This window comes from Corvus brachyrhynchos, unplaced genomic scaffold, assembly GCF_000691975.1.
Source record: "Corvus brachyrhynchos isolate BGI_N302 unplaced genomic scaffold, ASM69197v1 scaffold48, whole genome shotgun sequence".
Classification (NCBI taxonomy): domain Eukaryota; kingdom Metazoa; phylum Chordata; class Aves; order Passeriformes; family Corvidae; genus Corvus; species Corvus brachyrhynchos.
Window position 1 is genome coordinate 2782243 of NW_008240027.1, and position 13730 is coordinate 2795972.

The 13730-nt window shown below is 45.4% G+C and overlaps 1 protein-coding gene across 1 annotated transcript; it reads left to right on the forward strand.

Annotated features, from left to right (window-relative positions):
* The first annotated feature begins 53 nt into the window (after positions 1-53).
* ATPAF1 (ATP synthase mitochondrial F1 complex assembly factor 1) lies at positions 54-9597 on the forward strand. The gene is made up of 8 exons (XM_008640760.2): positions 54-1068; positions 1612-1662; positions 2367-2429; positions 3061-3111; positions 4908-4955; positions 5857-5952; positions 6543-6650; positions 7516-9597. Exons 1-8 carry the CDS (start codon positions 988-990, stop codon positions 7708-7710), a joined length of 693 nt encoding a protein of 230 aa, XP_008638982.1. The 5' UTR covers positions 54-987; the 3' UTR covers positions 7711-9597.
* The last annotated feature ends 4133 nt before the right edge of the window (positions 9598-13730 follow it).

Genomic DNA, 13730 nt, shown 5'->3' on the forward strand with positions numbered 1-13730 from the left:
GGAAGGGGGTGGGCGGGCTGTGTTTTGGGAAAAGGGAGTGCTGGGGGAGCTCTTTCTTCGAGGAGGGGTGTCGTTCTGTTTTGGCTTTTCGCCCTCATGAGAAACTCGATTAGTTTAGGCCAGTTGCCCTGAAATTCACATGTGGTCGGCACCAGCTCAGTGAGGGTCGTCTCCCAACGTGGTCAGCTTGATAAGAAATAGTTTTGCGAAGATGAAATTAAAATTTTAAGTTAAGAGCATGAATCAGTATCATAGTAAACATTTTAAAAGGCCAAATGATGTTAATCACCCAGCACTGCTCTCCACCTTTGGAAACCACTGGAGCAGGCGAAGAGTGTTCCAACTTCTACTCTTTTGTTGTATTGTAAAGGAGGATTTGAATAGAAAAGGAGTAGGCAGAAGTTGGTCTTATTTTAGGTGTAAGTCCATCTGCTGGCAAGGCCACAATGGGAACAGCCCAGAGAGGAATCATGGGTTTGAATTATCCTGAAAAAGGTGGGTCACCTTACTTAGCAATAGAAGTAAATGAAGCAAAAGACTTCATAGGCGCTCACAGAGCCATGGAATGCCTTGGGTTGGAAAACACCTTCGAGATCAACTGCTTCCAACCCTCCTGCTATAGGCAGGGACAATTCCCATTGTGACAGGTTGCTCAGAGCCCCATCTAACCTGGTCTTGTTGGAATCCAGTGCCAAAAACAAATCCAAAGCCTTGGGTCGTAGGAGATATTGTGAAACAGCTTTCACAGTTTCTTAACTCTGCATTGATTTTTCCTGTTTATTGTCATAATTAAAAACTTAAGATTATTTAAAAGCAAACTGGAATGTTTTAGTTATATGAATTTATGTCCAGTTGGACAAGGAGCAGGGAGTTAGACTTGGATGTTCCTTATGGGTCCCTTCCAACTCGAGCTGTTCTGTTGTTCTGTTGTACTGTTAATAGTCCCTTTTCCAATTCAGGTCCAATCCAGATGTGTTTGAATCCCGTATGGAAAAAAGAAGTGAAGTGAAAAAGCAGCCTGTGGGACATTCCAAACAAGGAGAGTTTATCAGATGCATGGAGGAAAAGGCAAGGCCAGTTTTCTTTGTAAATCACATACATTAAAGCTATAATGTTATTTATATGGGATCAGCATAATGTTACAAACTGGAAGCATCCATATCAGTAGGAGTCCTGGAATTTCACTGTCTGATTGCTAAAAGCATTGTTCTGTATTCCTCTGTATTATTTTTTAGACTGTAAATTCCCTGCTTGAAACGTTGTTCAAGTTTAATTAGCTCCAGATTAGTTTGGCCAGAGGAGTGACACAATCCTGCATTCATCATTTTTTAGTGAATGCAAGAAAATTGTTCAATTATATTGTATCCAAAATGCATAATAGTTTCCTTTTGACTAATCCTTTCTGGCCTTGAAATTCGTAATTCACACTAATCTTATTTACTTCACCTCATCAATCACTTATTTTATTAAAAATACACTGCAGTGATCTTCAAGTATTTTGAGCTCCCACTCAGGAGTTTTTGGCAGCAGGTAGGTTAGGTGTGGCAGGGAAGGCAAATAAATGGTATTAAAGCATTAGCTGTAAAACTAAAGAAGGATGTTTTCTTGCAGGCAGAAGGCTTGGGCAACAAGACATCAAAGGGAGGATTCACAAGGGATAAGGTAAGGGAAATGAACCTAAGTGTTAGGAGGGGGCATTGTGGCAAGGCAAGGGTGTGGATTGACTGTATTGCCACAGTCAGTGCTTCAGTCAAGAACACTTTGATATAATCCTGCTGTTCCTTATGCTGCATTTCAGTGTAAGATTTTAGTTTACTGTTGGGATCATGTTCAACCTCAAAACTCCTGGCATTCTGGGTTTTTATTATCCTGTCCTTTCTCTGTGACACCCTGGAAGTTCCTTCCAGTTGGGGGATCTGTTCTGAACAATAAATGGAAAGGGTTAAGCTGCTTTTACAGCATGAAAATACATTTGCAGTGATCAGCCAGCCCAGGGACAGGGGAATTCCCTTTCACATTTTTTCATTTTGGTAAAGTCTCAGTGTAAATCTGCCAAAGAGCACACGTTTGAGGTGGCTGAAGGCAAAAGGCTGCAGCTCCTCTTGCAGCTTCAGCAGGGATCTGCACAAGTGGAGCAAAGCATGTGCTGCGTCCTGAAAGAATCTACTCTGCCTCTGTGTGAATTCACGTCTCAGTGTGTTGCTGCTGTATTTTACTTGGCAATTAAAGGGACTAATTAACACTATAAATTGAATTAAGTTCCTTTAGGTTGATTTTTTTTCTCTGTAATTGCATCTATTCATTCTGGATTCCTACATGATCACAGAACTGCCGTCATGCCAGATTCTTTATGCTTTCTCTTGCAGACACTTGATTCAATTCTTAATGTTGAGATGGTGAAAGAAAAATCAGCAGGGGAGATAACACAGGTGATGGATTTAAATTTCATAAACTTTGCTTCACATCTGTGCTTAACAGTAATCTATGTGTAAGGATGGAAATTTTACTTAGACTGAAAAATAAAATGCAACTGTGGATGTATATTTATAAAAAGCACGTTCACATGGATATCCACTGGAGAAGATAAAGTTTTCTCCATCTAGGTGAGTCCTTCTAGGAGGTACTAGGAGGTACAGGTACACTAAGGTATTGCCATCCTGCTGTGGTGAAGAAAAAGACTGTCAACACAGAGGAGCATTATGCAAAGACTTGTCTGCTGTTGAAAATGTTTTATATGTTCTTTATTAAAAAAACCATCACCACCACCACCAAAAAACCCCAACCAAAAGTCATTAGTGTGATGTAAGAAGCACTTCTGATGGTTAATAAATACTGAGCCACCTCTGAGCCCACTGCAGATTTCTTTTACCTGGTTGGAATCTGTCATTTGGCACAAGTACTCTGGAACCTTAGGAGAAGTGTGTTGCATTAGCAGGGAAGTCAGGCTTGATTGAAAAATGACTTCTCAAAGTGCTTACAAAGGTTAGTTGACATTTCAAAGCATTTAACACTACTGCTAAATGCTGAACTTTAGCTGTATCTCATCTTTGTTTTCTACAGATTTGGAATCAGTATTTTTCTGCAAAAGACACAGTTTATGCTGTTATTCCTGTAAGTAGTTCCCCTGTAGTTCTGCACTTGAAAAGCCAGCATGCAAAGCTTTCCAATGGTGATTCTGCTGCTTTTAAAATCAGTCATTAAAGGAAAATGAGGTTTCAAGAAAAAATTTATTTTCTGGGTTGAGTGATTTTACTGCCCCAAACAAAGGCTGTTGTTTCCAGAAATGCATATCCCTTTTTTTCTCACTCAGAGAAGTTTCAATAAATCAAGGGCCTTTTTCTGCACACCTGGCTGGAATTGCCAGGTTTATTTTAATACAAGCATCCAATACTCTTCACATGGCCCTAGTGTTTAGAAGCAGCATTTATATTTTTATTTACTTTTTCTCAGAGTTGCTTGTTTCTTTGCCCTCTTCCCTGCAGCACAGGCAGCTGCCTCAAGGTTAATGTGGCAGTCCTAGAGCACTTGGCTGGTAACTTGCATGTGGCTAATCACTTATGACTTACTTTCATATATTTACAGTTACTGGCAGCACTGCCTTTCGTTGAGATTGCAGGGTGTTTTCCTGAGATAAGATCATATTTCTTACTCCTGATAACTTTTCCAGATGTTAATGGTTTTTAGTTTGCATTAGGCTGAAGGAGGCTTTTTTCACTTTGGGGATTTCTCTTTATTCTTCAGGGTCATTCTGTGATTACAATCTCTTAAATCTGTCTTTCCACAACTGTGTGTTTCTTGAGTTCTTGAAACCTCATTTAGATCTGGGGTCTGATTTGTAATTGTATTTGGCCCTTTGAGCTGCAACTGAATTCAGTGGGAGGCAGTATTCTAAATGTGTGATGTGCTGTATGCTCTGAAAGTGGAAGTGTGGGATTTGAAGTCAAGCAGCTTCTTGTTTCAGTTTTCCCAACATGTGGATGTTGTGAAAATAGTTTGACTTGCACATTTACTGTAGCAGAGGGCCAGAGCCAGGGACTCCAGTTAAAAAGATGTAGGTCTTTCATTAATGGGGCTGGCACTGTGCTTTGGTGCACTGTTTTAGGAGGAGTGTTGGAAGCTTTTTAAGACTTCAATGCAAACCAGATCCCAGGCACATTAGGAAGCAGTTCATGGTGTCATCGAGGGGAAAAAAACCCTTTGTCTTTTGCCAGAAGCTTTCCATTGGCTGGAAGAAAGGCCTTGCATAATTCTCCAGTGCTCAAAAGTACACACAAAGGAATTTCTTGTTGATGAATGGCATATGTTTTCTTTCCTGAACACCTGAGAGTAGATATTAATATAGTGCTGGGAAGCAAAAAAAAAATTAGGCAAAAGATTTGGGGAAACACGGAGAACATGTGAATGAGATTGCCAGGTTTCGTCAGGGCTGACCAAATAGGGTTGTGGTTTCAATTTAAAAATAAGCAGTAAATATGTTATTGTGTGTATATATGGGCTGCACTTTTATACTGAAGAACAGATGACAATGATGTAAATCCACAATTTGGAGCCAGGGTTGTGTTGTCTCGCTCAGCTGTTGACACTACATGATGCAGTGGAGCAATTACTGAAAGAGGATGTAATGTAAGCCTCAGGCTTGGGGCCCCCACATCCAAGGAATAAAGCTCTGGATCCAGGGAGTTTGCTGTTGCATCTTAGAGACAGCCTTGTTAAATTGAGATACTGATGACTTTCAGGTAAATAAGAGCAAAATTCGGCTTTCCACGCACTCATTGCCATCTGTCCCCGCAGTGGGACCTTCTCCAGACGGAAGTTGTACCCACTAAAGGTTAATGAGGTGATTGTGAACAACTCTGCATCCACGTTTGTGTTATGAAAATTGAACTTCTCTTTCTCCTTCCCCAAAGGCAGACAAGTTTGATTTGATCTGGAAGAGAGCCCAGAAATGTCCATCGGTACGTACGGCAGTGCGTGGTTGTAGAGCTGAAATGCCTCTCCTCTTCAAACCTAGCCCATAAACTTTTGATCCTCCTGTGTTCATACCCATTGTATCAGCCTGATTAGTAAAATCCAGGTGTTCAAACACTTGTCCTAGTGCTCAGATAAAGCAATGGCTATTCATATGTGTTGAACAGTTTGATCTAGATAGAAGAGATGGAGGGTTGAGAGAACAGCAGCACAGAATCTCCCAGGGAATGGAAACTTTACTGGGTTGATGGATTAGTCCTACCTACTTCACTTGCCAAGAGCAAGATCAAATGTATCTGGCTTCCTGAGCTACTTGGAGATGGGGAAGTTATTTATAGCCTGAAGTGCACTTCTGCACAGTGCACTGGCATTCAGTCAGGTATCCTGCATGATTTTCTGCTCCCATGTTGTCCTTCCCTTGGTGTGGGAGAACAAGCAAGTCTGTAGCCTCTGGAGCTGGATAGGCTGTAAATCTCTAGAGAGAAGATGCTTGCTGCCTGTTCTGGAGCAGCTGATAAAATGACAGGATTAAATGCTCTGAATGCTCCTTACCTTTTATTTGACCATTTCTGCTGTTAGTTTTCAGGGTGAGAACAAAAAAGTCAGGGTCTGAATGTTCTCCACTTTCCTTTTTATGTCTCAAAATACTGATAAAAGTATTTGCCAACATATTTTGTAATGAAATAATAGTGATAGGCTAATTCTGCTTTATTGTGTGCTTTGAAGTCTGGTTCTTGCTGTTCTCTCACCCCTGGTGGGGCAAAGAAACCCTTTTTTCTGTTGTGGTTCTGTTACTAAAGCATTAATGCTAGAGGCCAGTGTGACACAGGCCTCATTTTGTTCTATGGAAGGGAAAATTGGTTTGGTTTTTTTATCATGTCTCTGCAGTTTCTGTATGCTTTGCCAAGGAAAGAAGGCTATGAGTTCTTCGTGGGGCAGTGGTCTGGAACAGAATTACACTTCACTTCCCTGATAAACGTTCAGGTGAGTGTTTGAGATAAAAAGTTCAAAATTGGCTTAGGATCCAGAAATAGATAATATCAGCATATTGCAGTATGTGGTATTTGCTAAATAGTTTAACCAACAGGTTGTCTAGCTTAACTTGAAAAGAATTATCATTACAAAAGCTGTTATTAATTATGGTTTAATTGTACATTAGTTACAGGTAAAATAGTAAAATTATGGGTGTTAAATGTCTTTCTAGTGTAGAAGAGAATGAGGTAGAAATTCAGTAGTCTCAAAACAGGAGCAAGAGCCAAGCTTTTTAGAATGGTTTGTGCAATCTACTTAAAATAGCAGTAGATGTTGTGAGATGAAATGTCTTTCTAAAAATCGTGGGTTCTTTTAAATGCAAAATGGTCTTTAGTCAAGGAAAAAAACCAACCTAACTCTACAAATCCCTTATTTTCTATAAATACCAAGAATAATGAACTTCTAATTAGAGCTGACCCTTAAGCCCTGGGAAGTAACTGCCTCTGTGGCAGTTAATGTTCAAATTTTGTAATCAAGCACCCAAATCGGCAGTGGAGGGAAGTTTTTTATGGGATTCTGACAGGTTTCTTTCTCTCTTTCAGACCCAAGGTGAAACTGCTCCAAGCCAGTTGGTCTTGTACCATTATCCTGATCTGCAGAAGGAGAAAGGGATAGTACTAATGACAGCAGAAATGGACTCCAAGTTCTTGGTAAGAGAAGTCTGCTCATTGGCTTCCTTCATTTTATGCTGCAACTCCTCATACAGTTTTGCATTAAAACCAAATTACAGTGAAGCCTTTCAAAGACCCTTTGCCAAAGAATGGTCTTACTGTCTTTCTTTAACCTAGTGTACTTAAGGCTAGGGAAAGCTAGAAAGGAATCATCAGTCTTTGGTGATTTCAGTTCATGCATTCTTTTTTTTTAATTTGGATATAATAGTTGATTGTTGTAAAAGAACAAAGCTTCTGTTTTTCTTACTAACAGAAGTAAATTTAAATGAAAGCTGTTGGTACCTACAAACAAGTTAAAACAGTGTTTTGAAGCTTAATCCTATTTGTCAAAGCAGGAGGCTCCAGAGTTGCGTGTTCAGTTTATGCACACCTACATCTGTACCAGTGCCTGGACTGGTGGCACTGGGCACTGTAGTAGTGGAACAAAATGATTAAGATATCCCTCCTCTAACTGACCTCCTGACCCCTTCTGAAACAATAACTGGAGTAATTGGTAATGCTTTTCTTTTGCCCTGTTGGATCTCTGAGCAAACAATGAAACTTTGCAAGTAGGTCAGCTGTAAGAAGGAAAAAACAAGGACTTGTTGCATCTTAGAGTGGGCAGTGATCACAAAAGACACACTTGACCTCTGAGGCAGATGCACAGCAGGAGAGTTGCTAAAACACACGGTGCTGAAGTGTTTAAGTAGGTCAGGAACAAGAGAGAGGTGGTTTGTTAAGAGATTTGCTAAACTAACGTGGCTTGGACTTGAGCCATGTGGTGAGCAGGACTGTGGCCTTCCTTTTGCAGGGGGACACTGGCACAGTCCCACCCTGATGGTAACAGCTCTGTTCTCCCTCCCAGGTGGTCCATGATGCCCAGTGCTTGGCCAACCAGGTGCAGCTGTTCTATGCCACGGATCGCTCTGAGACCTACGGATTAGTGGAGACCTTCAACCACAGATCCAGTGAATTTAAATACATGTCAGTTATAGCAGAGCTGGAGCAAAGCGGGCTTGGAAGAGAACTGAGACCTGGGCAGGTTTCTGACAAGTCATAGAGCCTGGCCTGTGGTGAAAGGAGCCAGCAGCAGGCAGGGGGTCCTAGGAGGGGTGGTCCTGTGTCTTCTGTTTTACAGCTTGGATTTGGCCACAGAAAGTCTGCAGACATCCTGGGAGAGTGACAGTCAAGCCTGTCTGGCACTGATGCAAGATGAGGACGTGGGCCATTTGAACAACAGTAACTAATTGCCAACAAATGGAGCCCAGTACTTCAGTGTAACTTCATCAGAAAGAGCCATTTTCCCTGTCCTGTGACTTCCTGCTGCCTGCTGGATTGTGGAAATTGGAAATAAAGTGACAGAAGGGGAACTATGTAACGGGCTGTACTGACATCAGGACAGAGATGACAACCAGTGTTTCTTCTCAGTAAACGCATTTTGAATGCCCTCCACCATTATAATTGCATGGTTCAGTGCTTTTTAATCTGTGTGGAACTCATACAGGCTTGTCCATCAAGAGGAAAGAATAGGAGCAATGCTCTAAGACAGACACCTCTTTGTTCCTTTGTGAGGTGTCTTACACAGATATGTATTGTGGTCTGAGTTTTTCTCAGGATTAAAAATACAGAGTCACTAGTTTTGTTCTGGGAATTTTCTGCTTCTTAATTGATATATTAATTGTATCCTGTTGCTATGCTTCTGTCTTTGAGATGTTATTTTTGAGCAGTATGAACATGGTTTTATTTTTTTAGTATATTTTTAATACTGTAGAGGAATCATTGCCTGTTTTATGGGATTATTTTTTCTCAGACTGGCATCTAGTCAGCCAGCTCACAAATGGTATTTGAAGGGACAAAAAATAACTCTTGTTCCCACTTCAGGAAAGGCACTATCCATAATAAAGGAAAGATGGACTGGCACAGTGACAGAGAGAGAGAGAGAGTTACCAGCTAGCTTCTTGTTTGTCAAGTGACAGCTCATGAAAAAAATATGTTGCTATGAACATGCAGAGCTGCTTTAATACAGCAGTGTTGGTAGGAGCCTGGCATTACAGACTACAGCAGGTTGGGGGTTTTAAACCTGCCCCCAGCTAAAGAATCCCAAAAGATTCACACTTTGAGCTTCTCTTGTGTTCCTTCCCAGCAGAGGCAGGCAGCACGTCCACGGACAAGGACACACTGCAGCAGTGATGTGCAGCCTGTGGGGGTTACCAGCACTGCCACCACTGCACAGGGGGACAAGTAAACACAGGACAGCCAGGAGCTTCCAGGAGCAACACTGAAATACTTCCCATGTCTGCATCAGACCCCCAGCACTAAGTAGCTCTGGGCCACATTGCACCCTGACAGCCTGCTGGAGCTGGCAAGCATTCCCTCCTTTGCCAAAAAATGGGGGCAAGAAGTTTGTCTCTGTTGGAGGGCATGGCTGATACCAATTCTCTTCATTAACCACAAGCTGATACGGAGCTGTGATGAGTTATGAAGGTTTCTTGCACCATCTGTTTGCTGTGTAGATGCAGGACCCCATTGTTGTAATGCCCACTGTCACTCCGTACTTTCTCAGCCCATTCTTTGCACTACGTGGCCTTTGAAAGGTCCCTTCCCACCCAGCCCATTCTCTGATTTTATGATATGAACACTTCAGCTGAGCACTACGGCTACACAGTGCAGTTTTATGTTAGGGTCTATTTTATCATCAGCTCCTAGGTGTTGGGTGTGAACTCCTGTCCCTCCAGGAAATTGCAGGATGTTTCTAGAAGAGGCACATCTTTTGGGGCTTTGCTGAAAGGAGATGGTCTCGCTCTCTGGTAATGCCTTTTGGTTTCTGTTCATTAAGTGTGTTCAGAGCAGTCTGCATAGCAGGGGAATAATCAATCAGAGCAGGTGTGGATAGGGCTGTGATATTCTGAACAGCAAATCACTTTTATTAAAAAGCATTTCTACTTCTGGTTTAGTGTTCATGCTCCATTTATCATTTTTCCTTAGCTGATAGAAGAGCTGTTTTGATTAATTATTCACTTCCTGCTTTGAAGAAGTTGAAGTTGCTGCATTCATTTTTAATGTAGCTATAATGTAACATCCCTGGGAGTGAAATCCAGGGCTTCCAAATCTACACCTCAGCCTCTTTCTGAGCATAAAATACCAAATTCTCATGTATAAGGCTCTAGTGATCACTAGCTGCCATTTTGAGTGGTGTTTTTTTCAACTCATCTTGTGATTTTTCCTAAAATAAGAACTTCTCCGGGGCTTTTAAAAAGACAGAAATGGCCAATGGTGAGCCTGAAACTGGGATGAAGACCCGTAATAAAAAGGTCCAACAGAATCTCTAGGTCTGATCCTCTGCCCCAGTGAATGACCGCTGCAAGGGGGAGAAACCCAGCTGAAGAACTGGCCCTACAAACCACCCATGCTGCAGAAACCAGCGGCGATCGTGGCTGTGTGGCTTCTCCAGTGCCTGGGATGCACTTGTGCGTGAACTGTGCTGCCTGGCACAGCCTCAGCATGGGCTGACCACGGGCATGGATGGGCATTGCAAGCTGCAGAGTGGACGCAGACCCCCGGGACTGTCTGGCTTTGTGCAAATCAGAGCTGTGCCAGTTTTAAGCCACTAAAAACTCACATAGAATTTGTAAGATTTGATGCCCTTAGGATCTGCCCTGAGCCTAAGGGCTGGTGAAAAATAACGCTCTTAGGCTTGGCATGGGAAGAGATGTAAGAGAGAGAGAAGGTGGCTGTGGGACTCATGTGCCATCCAGCCACTAGAGGGAAGGTTTGTCTCCTGATTCTGAGCTCTGGGCACACACGCAGCTTGCCTGAGCCTGTCTGCTCAGCTCTGTGAACTTCGTGAGTTGCGTGCTGAGAACCCTTTAAATGCCCAGGCTGCTCCTGTATGGTCCATAAAGAGCTGGGCTGCGCTGAGTTCAGCCCACAGTTCTGCCAGCCCCCTGTCCTAGATCCCACCTGAGCTGCTTCGGGGAGGGCAAACATCCTGCAGTAGTTTCCCAGCATGTTTTGCTGATTGCCAGTCATTTTTGGGCCAGGATCTTCCCAAGATGGACGTGTCTGGTTTTTAGCCTTCAAATGGGCACTTTCAGAGAGAAGAAGCCCAAGACTCCCAGTGGCCCCATGTAAACTTCAGCCCCTGCAGCATCCTGCAGCAAGGACTTGCTGGCAGAAACAGGTACTGTAGGAGCCCCCTCAGTGCTGGCTGTGCTCTGCCTCCAGCTGGAGGAGAGCCCAGGGCCGGGATGTGGCAGGAATTCCCGCTAGGAGTGCTGGAGCAAGCTTTGCAGGCAGAGACCCATTGTTACCAGCATCTCAAACCTCTGGCTTGCCCACCCGCCCCTGACATCCTGGGAGACAAACCCAGAGCCCGTCCTGCTCCCCGGGGAGGAAGGTGGCAATCAAGGAAGTGCAGATTGACAGGCGACGTTCTTACCCTCACTTAAAATGATGACTCCAGTGCTTTTTCATCGGCACCTGGCTTTTTTCCCTGTACCGTAGAAAATGGCAAGACTCCAGTGCCCTCTGATCTACGGCTGAAGAAATTCTCACTCCCTGACTCGTGAGTTTATGCAGGACATGGTGGAGCAGAGCAGGGGAACTGACTGTTCCTGACGCTGCATTAGCTGAGGCCAACTTTTCTGGGCACGTCCTTGTCCCCCCTTGGAACAACCAGAGCAAACCCACTGCTCCCTTTGCAGTGACTTCTGGTGTGCACAGGCATTCAGAGCCTTCAAGCCCTGCCTGGGAACAAGCATCTCCCCGGCTGCGGCAGGGGCTGTGCCGGTGCGGTGCCGTGCAGGGCATTGTGTGAGAGCCCAGCCTAGTGGTGGGGGCTGGCAGGGGGCTCCCCCACCCTCCCCCCAGTGCAGCCGTGTCCTGACAAGTCTTGCGAAGCTGCTTCGCTGCCCTGGGCCTCTTCCCGTGACTGCCCCTGAGCTCCGATGGAGCCGCCCAGTGCTCCGGACTCGCTTCCGTCCCTGCTTCCTTCCCCGCGATAAATTCAGCCATGCACCTGCCTTCGGGAGCGAGGCCAGCATTCCCCTCTTCCTTCCTCCAGGGCAGACAAATGCCCTCTTCACAATAACACATCCCTCCTTCCCCAAACCTGTCCCTCGGAGCTTTTCCTCTCTCCCAATAGATTCCTGCTTCCCTCCCCACAGCTGGGGCACCGGCTAGCTCCGGGACCGTGGGCTCTTTGCTCTGTGACGTTTCCAAAACCTCATGCAAGGGGGTAACTCCTGAGCAGGAGGTGCTGCTCACCCCTGTGGACTTGTGGGGCTGCAGCTGATGTAACCCCAGCCCTTGTGCTGTTCTCCCGGCCCCTCTGCCGTGGCTCCAGACTGCTGAGGGTGGGAGCACCCCATCTCTCCTCCAAGTATTTTGGCTCCATCTCACCTGGATGTAAATCCTGGCTATGAGTTGCCTTTGGGATCTTTGCTATTTGGCCAAGCCTCTTCACTTCTGGATTTCTGCCCATTTTTTGCTGAGATTTCAGTTGAAAGTTTCCTCCTAGCTTGGCATTTGCTGTTGGGAGTTACATCTGCTCCACAGAGCTCCACCTCCAGTTCACAAGATCTGAGGACATTCTGTCGTTTGCTGCATCCCTTGGAGAGGAGCATGGGCACGAGTCCCCAGGATGGAGGACAGCAGAGCTGCTCAGCCCTTGCTGGGACTTGGGGTGGCTGTAATGTGCAAGAAGGGAGCATCCAGCATTTGGGATGAAGAAAGGCTTCGCCTGAACCTGCTGGAGCTAGGAATGGGGCTGATTTGACAGTGACCAGGAAGAGTCTGCTGGATTACTTGAGCTTGATCCTGAGTTTAGGGTTGTTACTTTGGCCTGAGAATACCTGCAATGACTGCGAGAGATTCACTCATGAGCAGGGCAAGGCTGACGCGGAAAAGGCTCAGCCTTTTCAGCAGGTCCTGGGGAGGATGCACACACAGAGTCGAGCTCTGAGGTTATGGCTGTGGTACTGGGTTAGCTGATGATGGTGGTGGTGGGAAGCAGCTGGGCAGATGAATTTGACAGCTTGTGCTTCCCTCCTGCCTCAGGAGCTGTGCAGGACACTTCACCTCAAGGTTTTACCTTTTCTGAAGGTGTGAGACACCTCAGCCATCTCATGCTGTAGTGGATGCAGAGCACAGGTGAATCCTGCATGTCCTTGGTGTGTCCTTCTCCCTTCACCTGCTTCAGGACCTGCCCTTCAGCCGTGTCCCAGATGGGGATAGGCAGAAAAGCAAGGGGCGTCTGGGGTGTGCAAGCTCCGATTCCCTTCAGCTCCAGTCAAAAGTGATCCACCAGTGGCTGCTGCCCAATGAAATGGGCCCTAATTTTCTTCTTCACTTCTAATAAGATGCTGCTGCAGGTGCCAAAGAGTTTCTATTGCACCTGCACCAAACAAACTTCAAAGAGAGAGGGAGGAAAGGAGAGCAAATTCCTTGCAGGGCTGGGCTGAGCTCCCTCGTGGCTGTTTGGTCCAGGAGGCTGCTGGATGAACTTATTTTTAAAGACTGCCTCTGAACATTGTGCCTCAAGATCAAACCCTGGCATCACCTGCAGCTGAGAAGCTGGGGGTGGGAAGGAGGGGGGGAAGGAATCTGGATCCTGCAGAGACACATTCTGCTGGATGCACAGGCTGCACGGGGTCGCGAGATAAATCCCCAGCTGCAGCAGTAGGGGATGCCAGGCAGGGTTCAGAGAACCAAACCCTCATCCTAAACCCTCCAGCTTTATGCAAACGTGCCCAGCAGCCACATCTTTCTGCCGTCTCAGGCTGCTGGGCTTGTGGTTTCCTTTCTCACACTGCTGCTGCTCCTTACCCCACCTTGCCCTGTGCCCCACTCCCCAGCTCGCCCCATCACCTGCAAACGCTTGGCTTGACCGGAGTTTAACACACATGTAAGAAAGCCCAGAAACATTTCCCTCGCTAGAACTGTCCCGGTGCCAAACAATTTGCAGACGTTTCAGTAAGGCCAGAGCATCACATCTCATCCCCAGGGAGCGACACGTCACCGTGCCAGGAAGGGAACGGTGAGTGCCAGGGCCATGCTCTGCCTCCCCCTGCTGCCACAGCC

What these genes read in the sequence shown, in the direction of transcription:
- ATPAF1 (XM_008640760.2), top strand. Translation starts at nt 988, where the DNA reads ATGGAAAAAAGAAGTGAAGTGAAAAAGCAGCCTGTGGGACATTCCAAA. An exon ending in CTTCCCTGATAAACGTTCAG is followed by an intron (nt 5,953 to 6,542) that starts GTGAGTGTTTGA and finishes TCTCTCTTTCAG; the next exon opens with ACCCAAGGTGAAACTGCTCC. An exon ending in AAATGGACTCCAAGTTCTTG is followed by an intron (nt 6,651 to 7,515) that starts GTAAGAGAAGTC and finishes TCTCCCTCCCAG; the next exon opens with GTGGTCCATGATGCCCAGTG.